The sequence below is a fragment of the Colobus angolensis genome, unplaced genomic scaffold, assembly GCF_000951035.1.
Source record: "Colobus angolensis palliatus isolate OR3802 unplaced genomic scaffold, Cang.pa_1.0 Scaffold81, whole genome shotgun sequence".
In the NCBI taxonomy this organism is placed as follows: Eukaryota; Metazoa; Chordata; class Mammalia; order Primates; family Cercopithecidae; genus Colobus; species Colobus angolensis.
Genome location: NW_012121932.1, coordinates 4,925,925 through 4,945,511, shown reverse-complemented (window position 1 = coordinate 4,945,511; position 19,587 = coordinate 4,925,925). Strand labels below are relative to the sequence as shown.

Here is a 19,587-nt window from a genome sequence, read left to right as displayed (position 1 = left end):
CACCTGCCACCACATGCAGCTAATTTTTGTATTTTTAGTAGAGACGGGGTTTCACCATGTTGGCCAGGCTGGTCTCGAATTCCTGACCTCGTGATCTGTCCACCTTGACCTCCCAAAGTGCCGGGATTACAAGCCTGAGCCACTGCACCTGGCCTCAGTCTATTCTTTTTAAAGCTTGCAACTGGGAGACTTCATCTGTATGATAAAATGATAAAACCTAGGTCTCTCCAATCCCTTATCACAACCCAGACATTCCTCATTTCTTTCTACTGATAATAACTCACTCAATTACTTGCCAATCAGAATTTGAGTCTTGCTCTGTTGCCCAGGCTGGATTGCAATGGTGCGACCTTGGCTCACTGCAATCTCTGCCTCCTGGGTTCAAGTGATTCTCCTGCCTCAGCCTCCCGAGTAGCTGGGATTACAGGGGCGCACCACCACCCCCGGCTAATTTTTGTATTTTTAGTAGAGACAGGGTTTTGCCATGTTGGCCAGGCTGGTCTGGAACTCCTGACCTCAAGTGATCCACCCACCTCAGCCTCCCAAAGTGCTGGGATTACAGGCGTGAGCCACCACGCCCAGCCAGAAAATTTTTAAATCTACCTAAGACCTAAGAGGTCCCCGCATTGTGGAATCAATATAAACCTCACATGTATTGATTGACGTATTATGTCTCCATAAAATGCATAAAACCAAGCTGTACCCGGACTGTCTTAGGTACATGACATCAGGACTTCCTGAGGCTGTGTCATGGGTGCATCTTTAACCTTGGCAAAATAAACTTTCTAAATTGACTGAAGCCTGTCTCAGATACTTTGGGTTCACCCACACTATAGAAACACAGTGGAAGAGGAACATTTTACCTTATTCCTATTAGTATTTGACAGATTAGATGAAATTTAAATAAGAATATGGCGAAAATGAACAACATGATCAATAAACATATACTGAACTTTTCTCTCCACACAGTGCAGTATATTGTGTAGTATAAATGACCAATAAGTCACAAAGAAAATCTCATAGTTTGGAAGAACAGAAATGAAGCTAAGAATTACCAGAGAAATTTAAAACAACAACAACAACAACAAAAAGGCCAATACTCTGTCAAGTGACATGGAACTGCCACTGCAAAACTATAATGAGACAGTGAAAGAGAGCTCACCTAACCAACTCCATCTTGCTTCTAAACTCCAGGCTCTCCTCATTCATCCCTGGACATAGGCTGAACTAGCTTTGCGAGGAACTTAGTTTATAGTTTAAAACAAAGATGATAACAGGCCTTTCCCAAGGCAAATCCCCTTTTTGCCTGGGGACTACACTGCCTTTGTAGGAATAACAAATTAGTTAAAAGATTAGAAATTATGGTTTGGGAGTCACACAGCTGGAGGTTACAAGATTCTGACCCTCCCTAAATTGCTCCTTGGGATAACATCAGTATTGGAAAATCTAAGATCGGTGCTAGAGATATTTGGCAGATGCTGCATTTGATGGATCAGCTGGCACCACCCAGACTGATAAACTGGCTCATTGATAAACTGGCTCTGACCCTGTGGCCCCCACCCCGGAACTGACTTAGTGCAAGAAGATAGGTTCCACCCTCTATGATTTCATCTCCAACCCAACCAATCAGCACTCCTGACTCACTGGCCTCACCCTAACCTACCAAATTATCCTTAAAAACTGATCTCGTAATGCTCAGGGAGACAGATTTAGTAACAATAAATCTCTGGTCTCCGGTACAACTGGCTCTGTGTGAATTATTCTTTCTCTATTGCAATTCCCGTCCTGATAAATTGGCTCTGTCTAGGCAACAGGCAAGGTGAACCCATTGGGCAGTTACAACAGTGGCCTACTATCTTTTGCTCACCTTATGTCCAGGACAAAATACTCAGCCTCTTTGATGGACCAGACCAAAACATAAACACACACCAAACATTCCCTGTGGGAGCAACTTTCCAGAGTATTACATCAGTCGGGCAACCCACGCTCCTCCTACTCTTTGTAGTTCAAAATCTCCTCTTGTATTTGCTGCTCACTTCTTGGAGTTCAAGATCCTTTCTCTTTGTTAGGCAGAGGAGCTTCTCTTTTCCACATTGAACTTCCAGGCCTTGCAGGTTCAGATACTAACCTAACCACTTAGGAATATATTTTCTCAACAAAGTCATCTTTCAATTTAAGCATTATTCTGATGCTAGCCATTAGGAAGAAGCATTTTTGTCCCTACTTTGTTACCAAAACAGAAGACATCGAAAGAAACCAAGGAGACTTTAAATTGTTTCCCACAACTCTGTTCCCTACATGTTAATGGATTTGGGACAGTATACTCAAGCCATTTGGACCTCTGGATCTTGGTGCTCGTTGCAATTTAATTAAATCAGCTTAATGGGAAGAAAATTTTATTTAGTGATAGGAACAGCATAGGTTTTAGAGTTAGATTAGTTGGCTCTGATAATTCATAATTGACCTCAAGCCATCCATCTGCCTTGGCCTCCCGACGTGCTGGGATTACAGGCCTGAGTCTCTATTCCTGGCCAATTATTTGTGTTTGCTTGGCACTTCATCAGGCTTTTCTAGGACACTGTTCTGTAGCTCTAAAAATATAGATTATCTAATAAATAGATAATTTATACATTCACTTGTAACATTGTGATAACCAAATGAAAGATCTTATGAAGCAGTTCCTAGTGCAATCCCTCATAAATGCAGTCCTCAAAAAATACTGGTTGTTTCCCTTCCTGTCCATGTTACCCTATTGTTGTTGTTATTATTTATTTCTTTATTTATTTGAGACAGAGTCTTGCTCTGTCACCCAGGCTGGAGTGCGTGGTGCCATCTCGGCTCACTACAACTTCTGCCTCCTGGGTTCAACGGATTCTCTTGACTCAGCTTCCAGAGTAGCTGGGACTACAGGCATGCGCCACCATGCCTGGCTAATTTCTGTATTTTTAGTAGAGACAGGGTTTTGTCATGTTGGCCAGGCTGGTCTCGAACTCCTGCCCTCAAGCGATCCATCCGCCTCAGACTCCCAAAGTGTTGGGATTATAGGCATGAGCCACCAAGCCCAGCTAGTATTGTAATTATTTTTAAAAAGCCTATATTCCATACTAGGATGTCAACATCATGATGGATGGGGCTTATTTCATTTATACATGTCATAAATACAGCATCTGCCACATACTCTAAATAAATGGATAATTTCTATGTTTAGCTATTGTTAGTATGTTTACTTAAACCAGGGCTAGTGATTTATTGAAAGATTCATTAATGTGAGTCTTCAACAATTATTGTGTTACTATTATTTGTATGGAGCTATCATAGACATTGCAGACAAAAATACTAGTGAGCAAAATAAGAGACACTGTCTCTACTACTAGTTTAAGAGGGGAGATAGATATTATCTCATAAAAGAATGTAAAATTGAATTGTGATCAGTGCTGTGAGAGAGGTACGTTGTGAAATAATGATGTGGTAGTTGAGATAAACGTTAGAATAAAAACAGCTCAGCAAGACCCTATCTCATTGACACATTTTCCATTGGTCTGTCATATCACTGTATTCCATAATAGTCTAATTCACTTTTTTGCAGTTTCTCTTAAGTTACAAAAACTCCTGGGGCAATGCTTCTTTAAAATGGAACTCTTCCTAGGCAAGAAGTTTGGGTGTAGGGAAATGAAGAAGACTGCTAGTGGTTTTCTTGCCCGTTGTCTATTAATTAATATATTGGTACTAGTTACTGTGTCAGAATGGTTTAGACACTTTCTTTTTATTTCTATTTCTATTTTATTTTATTTTGAGACAGGGTCTTAATTTGTCAACCAGGCTGGAGTGCAGTGGTACAATGTCAGGTCACTGCAACCTCCGCTTCCCAGGTTCAAGCGATTCTCCTGCCTCAGCTTCCCAACTAGCTGGGATGACAGGCATGAGCCACAGTGCCTGGCTAATTTTTATATTTTTAGTAGAGACGGGGTTCCACCATATTGGCCTGGTTGGTCTCGAACTCCCGGCCTCAGGTGATTCGCCCGCCTCGGCCTCCCAAAGTGTTAGGAGTACAGGCGTGAGCAACCACGCCCGGCCGATACGTTCATTTTAGAAAGGCAAATGAGTCATAGAACAATTGGGTTCAGTGATGTTTGTAAAATAATGGAGGCTCAAATCCCTAGGTAGATGGGAAACAGTCTGAGCTCACTGGGCTAGTGAGCCAGGGTGACCCCCAGTCAGGTATTGAATCTTGAACCCGGAGAACAAAGGTTTCATGAAATTGCAGAGTGGTGATGTCGAAGAAAAAAAGCACTTTACAATTTTATCTATGCTGGGAGTTTTTCCAAATCATCTCACACCGAGTATCTATGGTCCCTCTCTATTTAGAATTTCGTTGTATGGTAACAGAAACTCCCGATTCTGTTTGCAGCCCATTAAGGCAGGAATTGGGTACTACTTAATAAATCAGGGAAATCGTTAATTGGAAACTCCCGCTGAAGAACAACTGGTATAATGTCACGCCTGCCCTTTACGCGATCTTTCTCTTTCCGACTTACCTGTTTCTAAAGTAGTACTGATTTCCTACAGTCGACGACCTAGCTTGCAGCCGGGCTAATGTGGCCATGGTCTTTTGGCCTTGGGTTTACAACTGGTGTTACTACCGGTCTCCATGGTAACTGGGCTAAACCATAGCTCATTCCCGGGGTCCGACTTTTTGTTCACTCCTCTTTTCTCTCACGCTACTTCCACTTTAAGAGTACTAAAAAGAGAATTAAGAAATTTCTGTGTAGCACAAAAAGTTTAATTTATTTGTCTCTGTCTCTATTGCGAGTAGGAAGAGGGGATTATAGGAACGGAAAACAGTAGACGCGGAGAACTAATGGTTGCTCCGAGCATCCGGTTTCCGCCTCCTGTCGGCTTCCGGAAGCTCATCTCAAAATGCTGAACTGCTATTTGGAAGTCGCCGGTGCTGTAGTAGTTGGAGTCTGTACACGGGCCTGAGCATCGAGGCCAGGCTCCTGGGTGTCGTTAATGTTCGGGGCCGCCGGGCGCCAACCGATCGGAGCTCCAGCAGCCGGGAACAGCTGGTGAGGCTGGCGGCCCTGGGGAGGGGGAGGTCAGGGAAGGGTGTGATTGCCCGAGGCCGCTCTGCTGGACCTGGAATGGAGGCGGGAGAGAGCTGTGATGGATGATCTGAAGACATCTAGGCCTTACTCTCACTCATTCCTGGGATGCACGCAGTTTGAGGGAGCTCTTGGGTGTGTGCCAAAGATTTGTTAAAGAATACAGTAAATGTTTGCTGATTGCTTGTTTAACAATATTTTAGAAGTCAAGCTTCCTGTACTCCGGGAGCAATTTATCTCCTCATTGATTGTTGACAACACTAGGAACAGGAAGAATCTATCTTAATCTGGGCCTTGTTTCCCACTCCTCTTTAAATATTTACCAGATTATATCAAATATTTTGGAAGATAAATTCCAGAAATGTAGAATTATGGAAGTTCAATAGTGGAAAACACATCACCCTCTCACCCCCTTTTTTAGAGAGAGGGGATAACCTACCTGTTTCCACCCTCTTGAACATTCTATTCAAGTTCAAGGGAGATGTATATGGGGACTTCCCAAGAACATATAACTGTCAGGATTAAGTTTGGGGCTTGACCATGTCTGTGGTATCATGTCACCAATGCCACGTTAGAATAATACATTGCTTTGACTTTTCAAAGTATTTCCACAAATTAATACACGTTATCCTATGACAGTCCTGTGATAGCAGAATATCACAAGCACAGAATATTCAAGTGCCGTGTCCAAAGTTGCCCTGTACATTTTAATCCTAGAGCTAGAATCCTGTTTTGGGATTTCTAGTTGAACACTGTAATATCTGTCGTATTTTTCTCCCAAGCCCTTTTCCTCCGAACGTAACACAAGACAACCAGTCATACAAACAAGCAATTTCCCATTGAAAATTCTCTCAAACATAAAGTTTTGACCAACAAGTGAAAGAAATGTGGCTAAACGGTGCATGTTCATTCCTAGATTCTGCAAAAATTAGAACAGAAGGAATTTGAGTAGTCTGTGAACTGAAAGAATTACTTTTACATCATCTGTCACTGAAAAGTTAAAAGAATACCTTATCCAAAATATTTTTAGTTGGGTGACATCATCCTGTAGTTAATGTTATAGTTAATATAGATTTGATTATACTATTAGTAAATTATTACATTTTCCAGGGAGAAAAGCAGGGAGCACTTTTTAAATGAACCAGTTTTTAATGGTATAACTAGCATAGAATGAAATGAACAATTTTTACATGCTTAATTTTACTAGTTCTGGCATTGTATATACTTAAGTAAACACTACACAAAACAAGATAATGGATTTGTCCATCACCCCACAGTTCCCTCTCAAGGATACCTGTCTTAATGTTTCACCATTCATTATCTTGGTGAAGTCAGGGAGACAAAATATCCTATGTAGATTGGTCTGCTCTTCCTAGGGTGCTATCGATTTGTAGGATAGATGACTACATCAGAATATGATTGATTCTCTCAGCTTCTTCTACCTTCCAAATCATGGTTAGGTACTGAGAGAAACCTCCTTCAATTCTCTTTTAAAGGCTCTCTTGTCATACAACTCACCATTTCTTATGGCACCATAGTATAATAGAGTGGTAGCACTTAGTATTTTTTAATGAAATTCTAAATTCATTCCTGTTTTGTCAGAATGAACATGTTCCAGAAAACTGGATCTTTATTTTCTGGTCTATCTGTACGACCATCCAGTCATTCCAGATTTCTTAATGGAATTTTCTTTTTCATTAATTGAACAGATATTTACTATATAACATATATGTTTGATCGCAGTAGTAAATTCCAGTCCCACTGGGAATACTGCTATTAAGCAGTTAACTAGGTGCCAGGTTTTACAAATACGTGTCATCTCATGTAAATCTTTTGAGGTAGGTGTATCATTCTTTGCATTTTAGATAAGGTGACACAGAAGCAAAGATGGTTTAAGTAACTGGCCTAAGTATCATATTTGCAAGATGATTCCAGTATACCCCCCCCAAAATTCTTAACCACTTTTATATGTTGCCTATGTGTCTGAATGAGATAAAATATCTCAAGGAATGTATAACCTAGCAGTTAGATACCCAAATTTGTTACCCAGTCTGGATTTTCTGACTTATTTAGCTCCCATCTTGACTTTTTCAACTTCTCCAATGTGGAGGTTGCTCTTTCAATTTTTAGGCACCAAATGGGTAAATGTAGATAATTTCTTTATTCAACTATGGTATTCTATTTTTTTTTTAACTTTGTTATGTGGCTTTGCTTAAAAAAACAAAGCCATTAAAATAAACTATATTGACTCTGGACTTTTGTTTCTGCATTTTCATTCCTATTTGGTCTTTTGATTGTATTGAAATCTGGAAAACTGCATAGTAAAATGTGTGCATTTTTTTGAATTACTTGTTTTTTGGAGTTTGTTTGTCTTGAACTTTGTTGCGTACCAGCAGGTTTGAGTCAGGTTTTTGTTTCAACAATTAAGAATCAAAGCAATAAACAGTATGATTTCGTTCAAGTAATTCATTAAATTTGGTATAGCTTCTTAGCATCCATATTTATGTCAAGCTGGAAGCCTTTACATTGCCTTTGATAATTTTTCCTTAACTTCACATTTACTTAGGTAAAAACCTAGAGTGTCTGGCTTGTTAATGTAGCAGAAAATTTGGAATATGGATTGTCTAAAAGTTTTAGTCATTGTGTTTTTCTTTTGTTATTTGATCAGTCATTTAGTCATTCATTGGTTTGCTCGTCTGGCAGATTATTTTTTAAAATCTGTTATGTGTCAAGCAGTATGCTACTTGTAATTAATATTCAGTTGTCTTTATTCTCATTCCTGTTATAGGAATTCAGGTTATATGTTCAGTAAATTTTTATTGAACAGTTACCATATATTAATATAAACATTAAATAAGTCTCATTTCCTACCTACTGTTTGCCTTATACACTTGAATATATGCATATTGACAAGAGCTAGAATGAATTACTTATTAGATGCTAAATTTTTTGTTTTGTTTTAAACTGACTTTATTTCATATAGGCAGCGTTTTCAATAGTTTACCTTTTGAAAGTAATTAAAGTGTAAGGAAAACTTTGAATGACTCATGAAGTCATCTTCAGATTTAAATAATAAATGAACTTGCCTTATTAAATCACTAATTTGGAAACTAGGGTTAGACTTTTTTTTTTTTCTTAAAACCATTCATGGTTTGATTTTGAGCAAGCCATGGTAAAGAGGAAAGAAAACTTCCTGAAAGTTCCTATGGTGACAAAGGTGACAAAGTAGAAGCTGCCAGGAGCACCTGTGAGTGAATACAAGTCAGTGAAGCTTTTGCTTCCTTTCCACTTTTAACTGGGAAGGATTATTTAATCTTTTTAAATTTACATATGTATATTTTTAAGGTTGAAATAAGTCAGATACACGGCATTAATTTTTTGGGATTTAAAATTTTCTTTTAGCTTCATAGAGTCTTCAAGGAGTCCATGAACTTATTGAAATTGTATGCAGCAAGTTATATATGTCTGCTATCCTTCCTTTTCCCAACATTCAGAATGCTTCATGACCTCAGAAAGATTGAAGGCCTTTAACTGTAATACCCTCAAGATTCCCAGTATGGTTATACCTTACAAGCAGAATAATTTGGGATCTTTTAGTGACCAGTTTCTCTTATTTGTGGGTAGAGGTTGTGAAAACATGAAATAACTTCTGTTGAACATTAAGTACCCACTCATCCTCAGAAAAATCTTTTCAAGGTAGAAATTATGCTGATTTTTATGATGAATAAACAGATCAGAAGATAGGTAATTTGTCCCAAGTCCTATAGCTAATGAATATAACTGGAATTAGCTTCCAAATTCGTAGCCTTGATTTCTAAGCTAATGTTCTCTGTAGTTTTCTCCCAGCCTTTTTTTTTTTTCCCCCGGAGAATGGTGTTTCCTATTTATTGCCTAATATTAATGTAAAGTTGTAATTAATCATTTACATGTTTCAGAGTAAGATAATTCTTCCCTACCCCACCCTACCTTTTTCAAAAAGACAGAAGAAGTTTACTTTTGATTAATAATTTAAATAGATAAGTCAAGGAACTTCTAAACTAGCTTAAGTGTCAACATTTTGTGTTAGGGTTATTGATAATTTCCTAAGATAATGCCCACCCACACCCCCACATATATATAAAAGGAGAAAATTGAAGACATAGTCTTTTAATAGATTTCTAGGTTGAGATAAGGACTTATTTGATGAATAATATTCCCTTTGAGGAGGGAAATATGTAAATTCCCATAAGCAGCAGAAATCTGAAGATAATTCTTATGGATAATATGGTGTGAAATTAGTCATAAAGTCATTAGTCATTTAGCCTTGATGTGGCATCTCGAAGGCTCATCATTTGCATGTTTAGTCACTCATTTTCATAGTCTGCACTATTATGCATTAATTTTAATCTGCTTGGTTCAGCTGTTTGCTGCATACTTTTAGGACTAGCCAACCTTTTATAAAAGCTAACGTGATAATGGAGGCATGTAAGTCCAAGACTGTCTTTGTCTTAAGTTTGTGAGTAGTTTATAACATTCAGCAGCATAGTCCTTGACTATGTACTGTGTGTTAGTACAGTGTTTTTGTACACACTGAATTTTTATTCATATGGAAACTAATACATTAATGATTATTTGTTCCCTTAAATTTTTGTAAGCGAATTAAGCAGATGCACTTAACACCACGTAACTTTTAGCACTGCATTGCTAAAATTACTTAACTTTGTAGAACTGATAATCCACGTTTTAGAGAAGTAAAGATGAGAGTTTTACCCAGTACTAGGTGATAAATAGTATTTACTTTCCTCTTCTGTAACTAGTTACTTACTCACTATAATCAATTACCCTTTAATTCTATCCGGAAGGTTTTATTTTGAAACGGTGTCTCTCTCTCTCTCTCTTGTCCAAGCTGTAGTGCAGTGGCACAGTCTTGGCTCACTGCAACCTCTGCCTCCTGGGTTGGAGCAGTTCTCATGCCTCAGCCTCCTAAGTAGCTGGGATTACAGGTGTGCACCATCACGCCCGGCTAATTTTTTTATTTTTAGTAGAGATGGAGTTTCGCCATGTTGGCCAGGCTGGTCTTGAACGCCTGACCTCAGGTGATCCATCCACCTCAGTCGGCCTCCCAGAGTGCTGGGATTGCAGGTGTGATCCACTGCTTCCTGCCAGTTTTTGTTTTTAATATGAACTTGGGTTTATTTATATGTTGGGTTTATTATCAATATATTGCTGACTGACATTTAGGAGCTCATGGGCCATCAATCAACTTCCAGTTCTTACGGTAGATTAAGCAGTAAATTAGGACTAAAGCATCTTCCTGATTCTTCTTCCTCGAACCAGAAATATTTGAAAGAAAAACACTTAAACATTCACTTTTAAGAAAGCCTTTTTCTGAATTTATTAGAGCCTGCTGATAAGGAACACAAGGATAATAGTTCACTTATTTACTGGGTATTGGATAGAAGAAGTGAAACAAACAAACTTGATGTTTGACCTAAAAGTTTTAAATAAAGCTTGCATATCAAGTCTTGGATGGATCATACATTTTATATTGCTCAGCATAATCCAATACCACCTGAAAAAACAAAGTACTCACCTGCGCAAGTCATTTCCTTTCATAAAATCCAACTTTATATAGATGTTGGGGCCATAATTTTGTTTTGGGGTATTCTGTTCATTCAGAGTGTCTTAATAAAACTATTGATGAACTATTGTTATCTTAGACATTACCCAATATGAACTGTTCCCAGTAGATTTCATTTCCAAATGAGTTCTAAATGAAGAAAAATGGCTTTTACAATTATGAGTATAAAAATCTCAAGTTAGTTAAGTGGTACATTCACTGAATTTAATATAATTCAAACTTTAAAACTGGTTGTTCAGTAAGTACTGATTTGTATAGAAAACTTCTATATTTCCAGGTTTCCCCTTTCATAGGAAAGTCTTATTTAAGAAACTATCTCTAGGATGAAGTGTTTTAATACATTGGTCTTCTGATACATCAGTGTAAACTGCCAAGGCAAAGGAAATAAAAGAGCTGTTGGTCATGTGATGGTCTCTTAGGATCACTTTGGTTTTGACCAGCCAGTGGGAGACAAGAGTCTTTCTGCCGCCCAGGCTGGAGTACAGTGGCATGATCTTGGCTCACTATACAGCCTCCGCCTCCCGGTTCAAGCGATTCTCCTGTCTCAGCCTCCTGAGTAGCTGAGATTACAGGCATTGCCACCATGCATGGCTAATTTTTGTATATTTAGTAGAGATGGGGTTTCAGCTTGTTGGCCAAGCTGGTCTTGAACTCATGATCTCAAGTGATCCTGCTGCCTCAGCCTCCCAAAGTGCTGGGATTACAGGCATGAGACACTGTGCCCTGCCGATGCCAGTTTTAACTGAGGGATATTAGTGAAGCAGCTTGAGGTTAACTGACTATAATACTACTGGCTCATTAGCATGGGTTTTGGTTGGTATTGACTTGGAGAAGAGTCTAGTTATTTGAAACTGAAGGGGAAAAAGGTAATTTGAACTCCGAGTAGGACTTGTTAAATCTATATTTTGTCTGTGTTTTTATAGGATTTTTAAAAAAAGCTTTTAAAAGTAATATGTAGTTGGTTCATATTTGAGTGACATCATGGAATACATTGGATTCTTCTAATTACAGTATTTTTAAAAATATGTTTTTTTGTTTGTTTGTTTGTTGAGATGGAGTTTTGCTCTTTTCGCCCAGGCTGGAGTACAATGGTGTGATCTCAGCTCGCTGCAACCTCCACCTTCTGGGTTCAAGCACTTCTCCTGCCTAAGCCTCCTGAGTCACTAGGATTACAGGCACCCACCAGCACACCGGCCTAATATTTGTATTCTTAGCAGAGATGGGATTTCACCATGTTGGCCAGGCTGGTCTCAAACTCCTGACCTCAGGTGATCTGCCGGCCTCAGCCTCCCAAAGTGCTGGGATTACAGGCCTGAGCCACCACCCCCAGCCTAAAGATATGTTTTATTTTCTCTCAAGAGAAGCAACATAAAGTCAAATAAGACTGACACAGTTTTCATGAGATTCTAGAGAAATTTTGTGTATATTACTGCTAATATTACTAAGAATGGAGTTTGTTAGTATCAGTATTAGTATTTTATTAAACTATTGGTTACAGCAATACTTTTTAAATAAAATGAATTGAAGAGTATCAGATTTCGATGGATTGTATCAGATGTACTAACCTTTTTCTAATGTTAGTACTATAAATTTTCTGTGCTACAGTAAAGCACTAAATTGTAATATCCAAAATAAACTGACTTTAATTAGATGTTATATTCATACATCGAGTTAATTTCATGTTTTATTGTTTTGAACTGGCCATTCACCCATTGATAAGAAAACTCTGTCTTCGAAGAGTAAGTTACTCCAGAACCAGATAATAGGATACTAATTTTAATACATGTTAAAGTGGCTTCAAGTGAATTTTTTTTAAGGTGCAATATTGTATTCAGAGACAATAGGTCTTTCAGACTATATTTCTTTTAATGAAATAATGTCAAAGGAAAAGAACACAATATTCATTGTTTTAAGGGAAAAGGGCATTTGTTCACATAGCTAATAGAAACAAGATTCATTTGGCTTATCAATGTAGTCAAAGTTGTAGCCTCTGTTTTGTTTGGCTTAAAGCTAATTCCTATGTGATACTTATTTCTTTTAATCAAATTCAGTGTTCTAAATCCTGATTTGTGGGGCTGGGCATGGTGGCTCACGCCTATAATTCCAGCATTGAGAAGCATGGCGGGTGGATCACTTGAGGTCAGGAGTTCGAGATCAGCCTGGCCGACACGGTGAAACCCCGTCTCTACTAAAAAATACAAGAATTAGCCGGGCATGGTGGCATGTGCCTGTAATCCCAGCTACTCGGGAGGTTAAGGCAGGAGCATCACTTGAAACTGGGAGGCAAAAGTTGCAGGGAGCCGAGATCGTGCCACTGCACTTCAGCCTGGATAACAAAGCGAGACTCCGTCTCAAACAAACAAACACAAAAAAACCTGAGTTGTATATAATATCCTTAGAAAAGAAAAATCAAATCTCAGTGGCCCTCCAGAGTTTATTTAAAATAGATATGTGAATCACCACATTTTTTAAAAAGCTGTATGCGTTAGATTTTTTGTTCATATTAAATACATTCAGAATGCCCACAGAAATACATCTAGAAAATACCAATTCACATTCACCAAACGCAATGCCATGTTACTTAGTTGCTCACAGTGTACATTTCACTAACCAGTACAGGGTTGGTTCTTTGAGCTGAGTTTACTTTCACCACTCTACCACCCTGTCCCTTGTGTTGATTCAGGTCTTTCACCTCTTTTTTTTTTTCTATTCAAAACAATATAATAGCTCCCTATGAGTCATTTGGGTTTTACATAGATGTATATTAAATCTATCTTGAGGATTACAGTAATGCTACCTGGTGCTAAATTAATCATAAAAATACAAACTATCTACTGGGATTGTGTCGCTGATCTTGGCTGTAGTTTGTTCAACGTTGGAGCTCTGGAACCTGATTGCTGGAGTTTGAATCCTCTATCCACTACTTAGGTGCATCACATTGCGACAGAAATCTTTTGGCCTTTGTGTATTTCATCTCCCACCTCATAGGGTTATTGTGTGAGAATGAAATGAAATAATACATGTAAAACACTTAGGAATGGGTCTGGCAAATAGTAAATACACAAATGTTAGCAGGCGTGTGTATGCATCACATTATAAATGGTGTATCCAGTTGAATCACAATGTGTGTTGTTTTTAGGTTATCATTAAAATGAAAACACAAAAGTTGAAAGCTGTTATAAGGAACTTGCAAAAGCCTGAAATTATTGACTGTTGGAGACTATACATGACTGTAGAGACTATACATGACTGTAGAGACTATATAGAACACAGATCAGCAAACTATAACCAGTTATAACCTGATTCTATAAATAAAACTTTATTAGAACATAGCCATACCCATTTATTTATGTATTGCTTGTGGCTATATTTGCATTACAGTGGCAAATTGAGTAATTGTGGGAGACCCAATGGCCTGCAAAGCCTAGAGTATTTACTAGCAGGCCAGTTACATAAAAGTGTGCCTACTCCTGCTGTAGGCTCTAGAAGCTCTGTATGACTGTTGAGAATATTTCAATCCCTAGGTGCCTCTGGATCTCAATTTGACAAATGATTGCCTGTGGCCTTCATAAGAAGGGTGCAAATCTCAATTATCTGTGATGTTTAAAAAATAAAACCAGATACTTGGCTCTATGTCACACCAACTAATTTAAAATCTTTGGGAATTGGGTTTTAAAAGGACAAGTATAATTTATAAAAATTCCCAAAGAATGCTGATGCTTATCCTTGCTGACTACTGAAAAAATTTCATACTAGTAACATAGTTTAATGCTCTTGAAAAAGGAAAGCCTAAGAAATTGCTTCAGAGTGAAGTAATGATGGGCCCTTTTAAACCCATGAGACTGCAATTTGAATGCGAATGTAGTTTCTGCTTCACTGGGTTAAGAGATTAGTGTGGCCTAAATAAATGCATGGTGTTGGTTAAACTTTCACATATATTACTAATCCTGAAACTACCTGTCTTTCTCACTGCCTCTTATATGATGGCAGTGACTGGTTAGAAAACATGGTGAATAGAAGATTTCATGTTTCTTTTTTTACTTAGAGATTAGTGGGCGAAGAGGGGACTGAGAAAGTTCTTTCTGTATCTGCTGTAGGAAAACTGACTCTAGAAAAGGGGTAGGAGTGGGCCAGCGGATAGGGATTTAAACAGAACTTTTCCATAGTTATACAGTAAAAATATAAAAGTACTGGGATCTTTCATTGCTCATAAGCTTATTCTATCTTGGAAGTAACTCCTATGTTTAATAAAATAACTTATATAAGAAGAGGCCTAAAATGAATCAATATTTAAAACTAATATCTTGGATAGAAAAATTATCTTTGAAACATTTTGTAATCATTATTATTTTTTGTCAAATTTAGAATGAATTGTCTGTTATAGAAAACGAGGTTACTGTGGTTAAGACTGACTGTTTTCTTTTTTATTTCTCTAAAACATGAAGGCATTTCAGTAGAACCATGGAGGAGCTGGTTCACGACCTTGTCTCAGCATTGGAAGAGAGCTCAGAGCAAGCTCGAGGTGGATTTGCTGAAACAGGAGACCATTCTCGAAGTATATCTTGCCCTCTGAAACGCCAGGCAAGGAAAAGGAGAGGGAGAAAACGGAGGTCCTATAATGTGCATCACCCGTGGGAGACTGGTCACTGCTTAAGTGAAGGCTCTGATTCTAGTTTAGAAGAACCAAGCAAGGACTACAGAGAGAATCACAATAATAATAAAAAAGATCACAGTGATTCTGATGACCAAATGTTAGTAGCAAAGCGCAGGCCATCATCAAACTTAAATAATAATGTTCGAGGGAAAAGACCTCTATGGCATGAGTCTGATTTTGCTGTGGACAATGTTGGCAATAGAACTCTGCGCAGGAGGAGAAAGGTAAAACGCATGGCAGTAGATCTCCCACAGGACATCTCTAACAAACGGACAATGACCCAGCCACCTGAGGGTTGTAGGGATCAGGACATGGACAGTGATAGAGCCTACCAGTATCAAGAATTTACCAAGATCAAAGTCAAAAAAAGAAAGTTGAAAATAATCAGACAAGGACCAAAAATCCAAGATGAAGGAGTAGTTTTAGAAAGTGAGGAAACGAGCCAGACCAATAAGGACAAAATGGAATGTGAAGAGCAAAAAGTCTCAGATGAGCTCATGAGTGAAAGGTGACTTTTATGTTCTCTAAATATAAAAATATTTATCTCCAGTGTTTGTGGTTGAATGTTTTATATTTTAATTAATTCTATTTTAAAATAATTATAAATTGTAATAATGATAGTGATATTATTACTGTTTAACTGGTTATATTTCCTTATAATTTATGATGTTTAGCACAAAGCAAAATTGCTTATTTGATTTATACAAAGTCTTTTGATTATATTATAATGACTCAATTTTCAGCTACAAGGAGAAAAGGAAATGGATTTTCAGTGGAAAAGAATGTGCTTTTGAATAACAGCACGTTTGTAACTCAGAATTGGATATATAATTATTTATATGTTTAATTATAGACCTTTAGCTTTTGGTACTTTTTAGAGTGTCACAATTCATTAATCTATTCTGATTCTTGAAAATCAAAAGTTTATACCACTTCAACGTGTGTGGTTTGACATAAAAAAATCTGTTACTTTCTAGGAATTCTGATCACTTATGAATTGTAAAGCCTAATTTATAGGCTAGAAACACCTGGTTTTGTCATTAGAAAAATAGGAAAAACAATGGTCCTGTGGCAGTTAGTCTAATCTGTCTATTCTAGGAAGCAGGTATACTATAATGATAATTGTTAAGTACTATTTTGACAGCATTGAAAGGTCACTGATCGTTTTTCTTTTTTTTTTTTTTTTTTCTTGAGGCGGAGTCTCCCTCTGTCGCCCAGTCCATTGCATTAAAAAATGCAATTTTTAAGTGCATTATGATATGATAGCAGAGAGAATTAAGTATTTGAGAGTATTTGAGACCAATTTTAAGAGTTAGAATCGACGGGAGGTTGACTGACTGTATTTGAGAGGATGAATGAGAAAGAGGACTCTACAGAAAATATAGGAATTGAACAAATTGGGGCAAGTGATTGGTATTAGCATATATATATTTGTTCATCTAGCGTATGTGGAATATATTCTAATCCAAATACCATGTTATAAAATTCACTCCAAAAGGTGAATCTCCAAGGAAGGGGTGTCCTTGGAGGTAAGCGGTAATGACTGTCAACTGCTGAAAGTAAAAGGCTTGCTTCTATTTAAGTTCTTGTTCTGATTTATTGAACATAGAAACACATACGTAATGTACACGGAGCGACTCTGGATACCAATAAGGTGAAATGTTAATAAAGAAACATGTTGTATACATACATGCCAACATACCTCAAAGTAGAACAAGCATCATTAAGGACTAAGAGCTGGAAGAGAAGGAATCCTGATTTCTTTATATCTTCAAGAGCTTGGACAGGTGGAGAGGGAAGAGAGTGGAGATAAGCATACCACTGTGAAAAGAACATAAACGAAAGGACCAGAGATGGGAATAAGAAGATTTAGATGGAGGCCCATCCATAGAAAGTCTTGAAATCTAAATCTAAATTTAATTCAACAAGTGTTGAAGTAATTTTAGATTTTTAAATAGAAGACTGTTCTATAATATACACGTGTGTGTGTGTGTGTGTGTACATACTTTATCAACTACTTTTTTGAATAGATATAAATTTACAGAAAAGTTATAAAGATAGTTCAGAGAGTTCATGTATATCACATTCCCATATATCCCAAATCCACTTTCCCCTATTGTTAATATTGTACATTACTATGGTTAATCTCTCACAATTAATGAAACAAAATTGATACATTTCTAAGTAAAGTTCACAGTTTATTAGAATTTCCTTTGCTATTTTTTAATATCCTGTTTTTGATTTCAGAATATCATATTACCTTTAGTCAACTTGTTTTATTCTGAAAAGATGAACCTAGCTGTATGTAGAATAGATTAGAGTGGGGTAAATCTGAATTCAGATTAGAAGATCATGGTCTAGAAAAAATAGCTTATCAATTCATAATGCTTTGTCTGCAAATCTGAACTCTGAAGAGTTATGAAAAACTAATTCATTTGTGGCCAAATTTAATTTGACCTGTATTTACTGTGGATATTCATTCATTTAATTGAAAAAAATATATTAATCTGTTTTATGGAGCACTATCCCAGACTCCTCTGAGGCAGTCTAGAATATACCTTGCTGAAATTGGAATAATTCAGAATTTTAAATACATTTTGCCTCAAGGGTTTCAGAAAAGGAATTGTGACCTGAGGTATATATAAGACCCTTCATTTGAGTTGTGTTAATGGGGGGCACACAGGAAAGAGGAAAGTATCAATAGTAGTTTAGACCGCAAAATGTCAGAAAGATAGTTTCTGAGGTGATTTTAATACTCTCATATTATGGTGCATAGAAGACCATATATATTTGTAAATAAGAAAATATGGTTGTGATGCTCTTAGAGAATTTTTTTCTCATTACCAATTGCACAATATAGGGAGCTTCATACAGCACTTAATTTGGAAGAAAGCTAGAGAGAGGTCTAAATTCAGAACTCCTTGGAAGAATGTGCCTCTTAAGAAATTCCTATATTCTTCATTAATATTTATTTTTTAAGAAATCAAACAGAAACTGAAATTATATTCAGAAATTGTATGTGGATTTAGATCTCACCTATAATTTTAATCCTAAACTTCTCAATTTAAATATTTTAATTAAAAAAGGGATGATTTCGTGATTGGTTAAAATTAAGAATTATGGTAAAAATAAAATACATGAGAATTTTTAAAGAACATCACTAAATTTTCTTTAAAAGCTAAGCCTCTCATTATATGACCTTGTTCTCCTGATATTTTAAACTAGACCATCATATAAGCATTACTTCTGTTAGAACTAATAGTAACAGTTTGTTTATGTTATTCAAATATCTACTGTTTGTTTTATTTGTATGTTAGATTTGACTCTGGAGCTTCTGTGGTCGCAATGAGAGCCTGTGTTATTTTTTCACATTCCCCCCTTAATATTTGTAATATTCTTTTGTTTTGCTTAAAAGTGACCTTAACTTCGATATAATGAATTATCACCATTTTAAACTTTTTTCTTCCTTGCAAACTAATAGAGTTGTTGTGAATTCTTAAGTAATGTCTTCTCCAGAATATTTGCAAATGTGGTTATGAAAAGTAATCTCATCCTAGTCCCTTGTATTTCATGTGCTGAAAAAAGGCTTAGCCTGCTTTTGATTGAGACTTTTCACATTTTATTGAGCAGTGGTCTTCCAGGCTCAAGCTGAATTGTGTGGCATAAGAAAGGAGCAGTGAGCATTTGATGAAAGCACATAATAAAATGCATCAATTGTGTCAGCATCTCTTTGCAGTCACATCTGGCTTACTGTCAGGGTCCCATTAGATTCCTGTGGTTTTATGTGCCAAAAATAATATGCTCTGTAGTGAATGGAACCAGGATATTAGCAGTTTGATTTAACAAAAAATCATCTTATTTTCTTTCAGATCTTTGTCAGGCTTAAGTTCCATCCATCTCTAAGCTGCCATGTCTCTTTAAAATTTTACGACTGAGAGATCAATTGTTCTTTTGATCTGTTTCTTTCTTTTTCCTTATTACAGTGATTCCAGCAGTCTCAGCAGTACTGATGCTGGATTGTTTACCAATGATGAGGGAAGACAAGGTACTGAAATGATATTTTTTTCTCTCTGTGAAAAACTTCTTCATTCTAAAGTTGTGCTTATTACTTGTTATTTCATAAGTTGATGACTGCAATCCATTTACCTTACACACATTACTTAGTGAACTAGGATTTAGTATCGTAGCAGGTTTTTTATATGCTATGGAAG

General features: G+C 37.0%; 2 protein-coding genes across 3 annotated transcripts in view; one reads left to right on the top strand and one right to left on the bottom strand.

The window, feature by feature from the left end:
- The window catches only part of SPATA17 (spermatogenesis associated 17), a 234,346-nt gene extending 229,689 nt beyond the window's left edge, over window positions 1-4,657 (bottom strand). The window contains exon 1 of the mRNA XM_011929509.1: window positions 4,536-4,657. Coding sequence (XP_011784899.1) covers window positions 4,536-4,603 — 68 coding nt within the window. The 5' untranslated portion in view covers window positions 4,604-4,657. The remainder of the gene's footprint in view (window positions 1-4,535) is intronic.
- Window positions 4,658-4,670: 13 nt separating this feature from the next.
- Window positions 4,671-19,587, top strand: part of GPATCH2 (G patch domain containing 2) — a 200,168-nt gene continuing 185,251 nt past the window's right edge. For both annotated transcript variants that reach the window (XM_011929437.1, XM_011929438.1), the window contains exons 1-3: window positions 4,671-5,066; window positions 15,168-15,884; window positions 19,360-19,421. In XM_011929437.1, coding sequence (XP_011784827.1) covers window positions 5,011-5,066; window positions 15,168-15,884; window positions 19,360-19,421 — 835 coding nt within the window. In that variant the 5' untranslated portion in view covers window positions 4,671-5,010. The remainder of the gene's footprint in view (window positions 5,067-15,167; window positions 15,885-19,359; window positions 19,422-19,587) is intronic.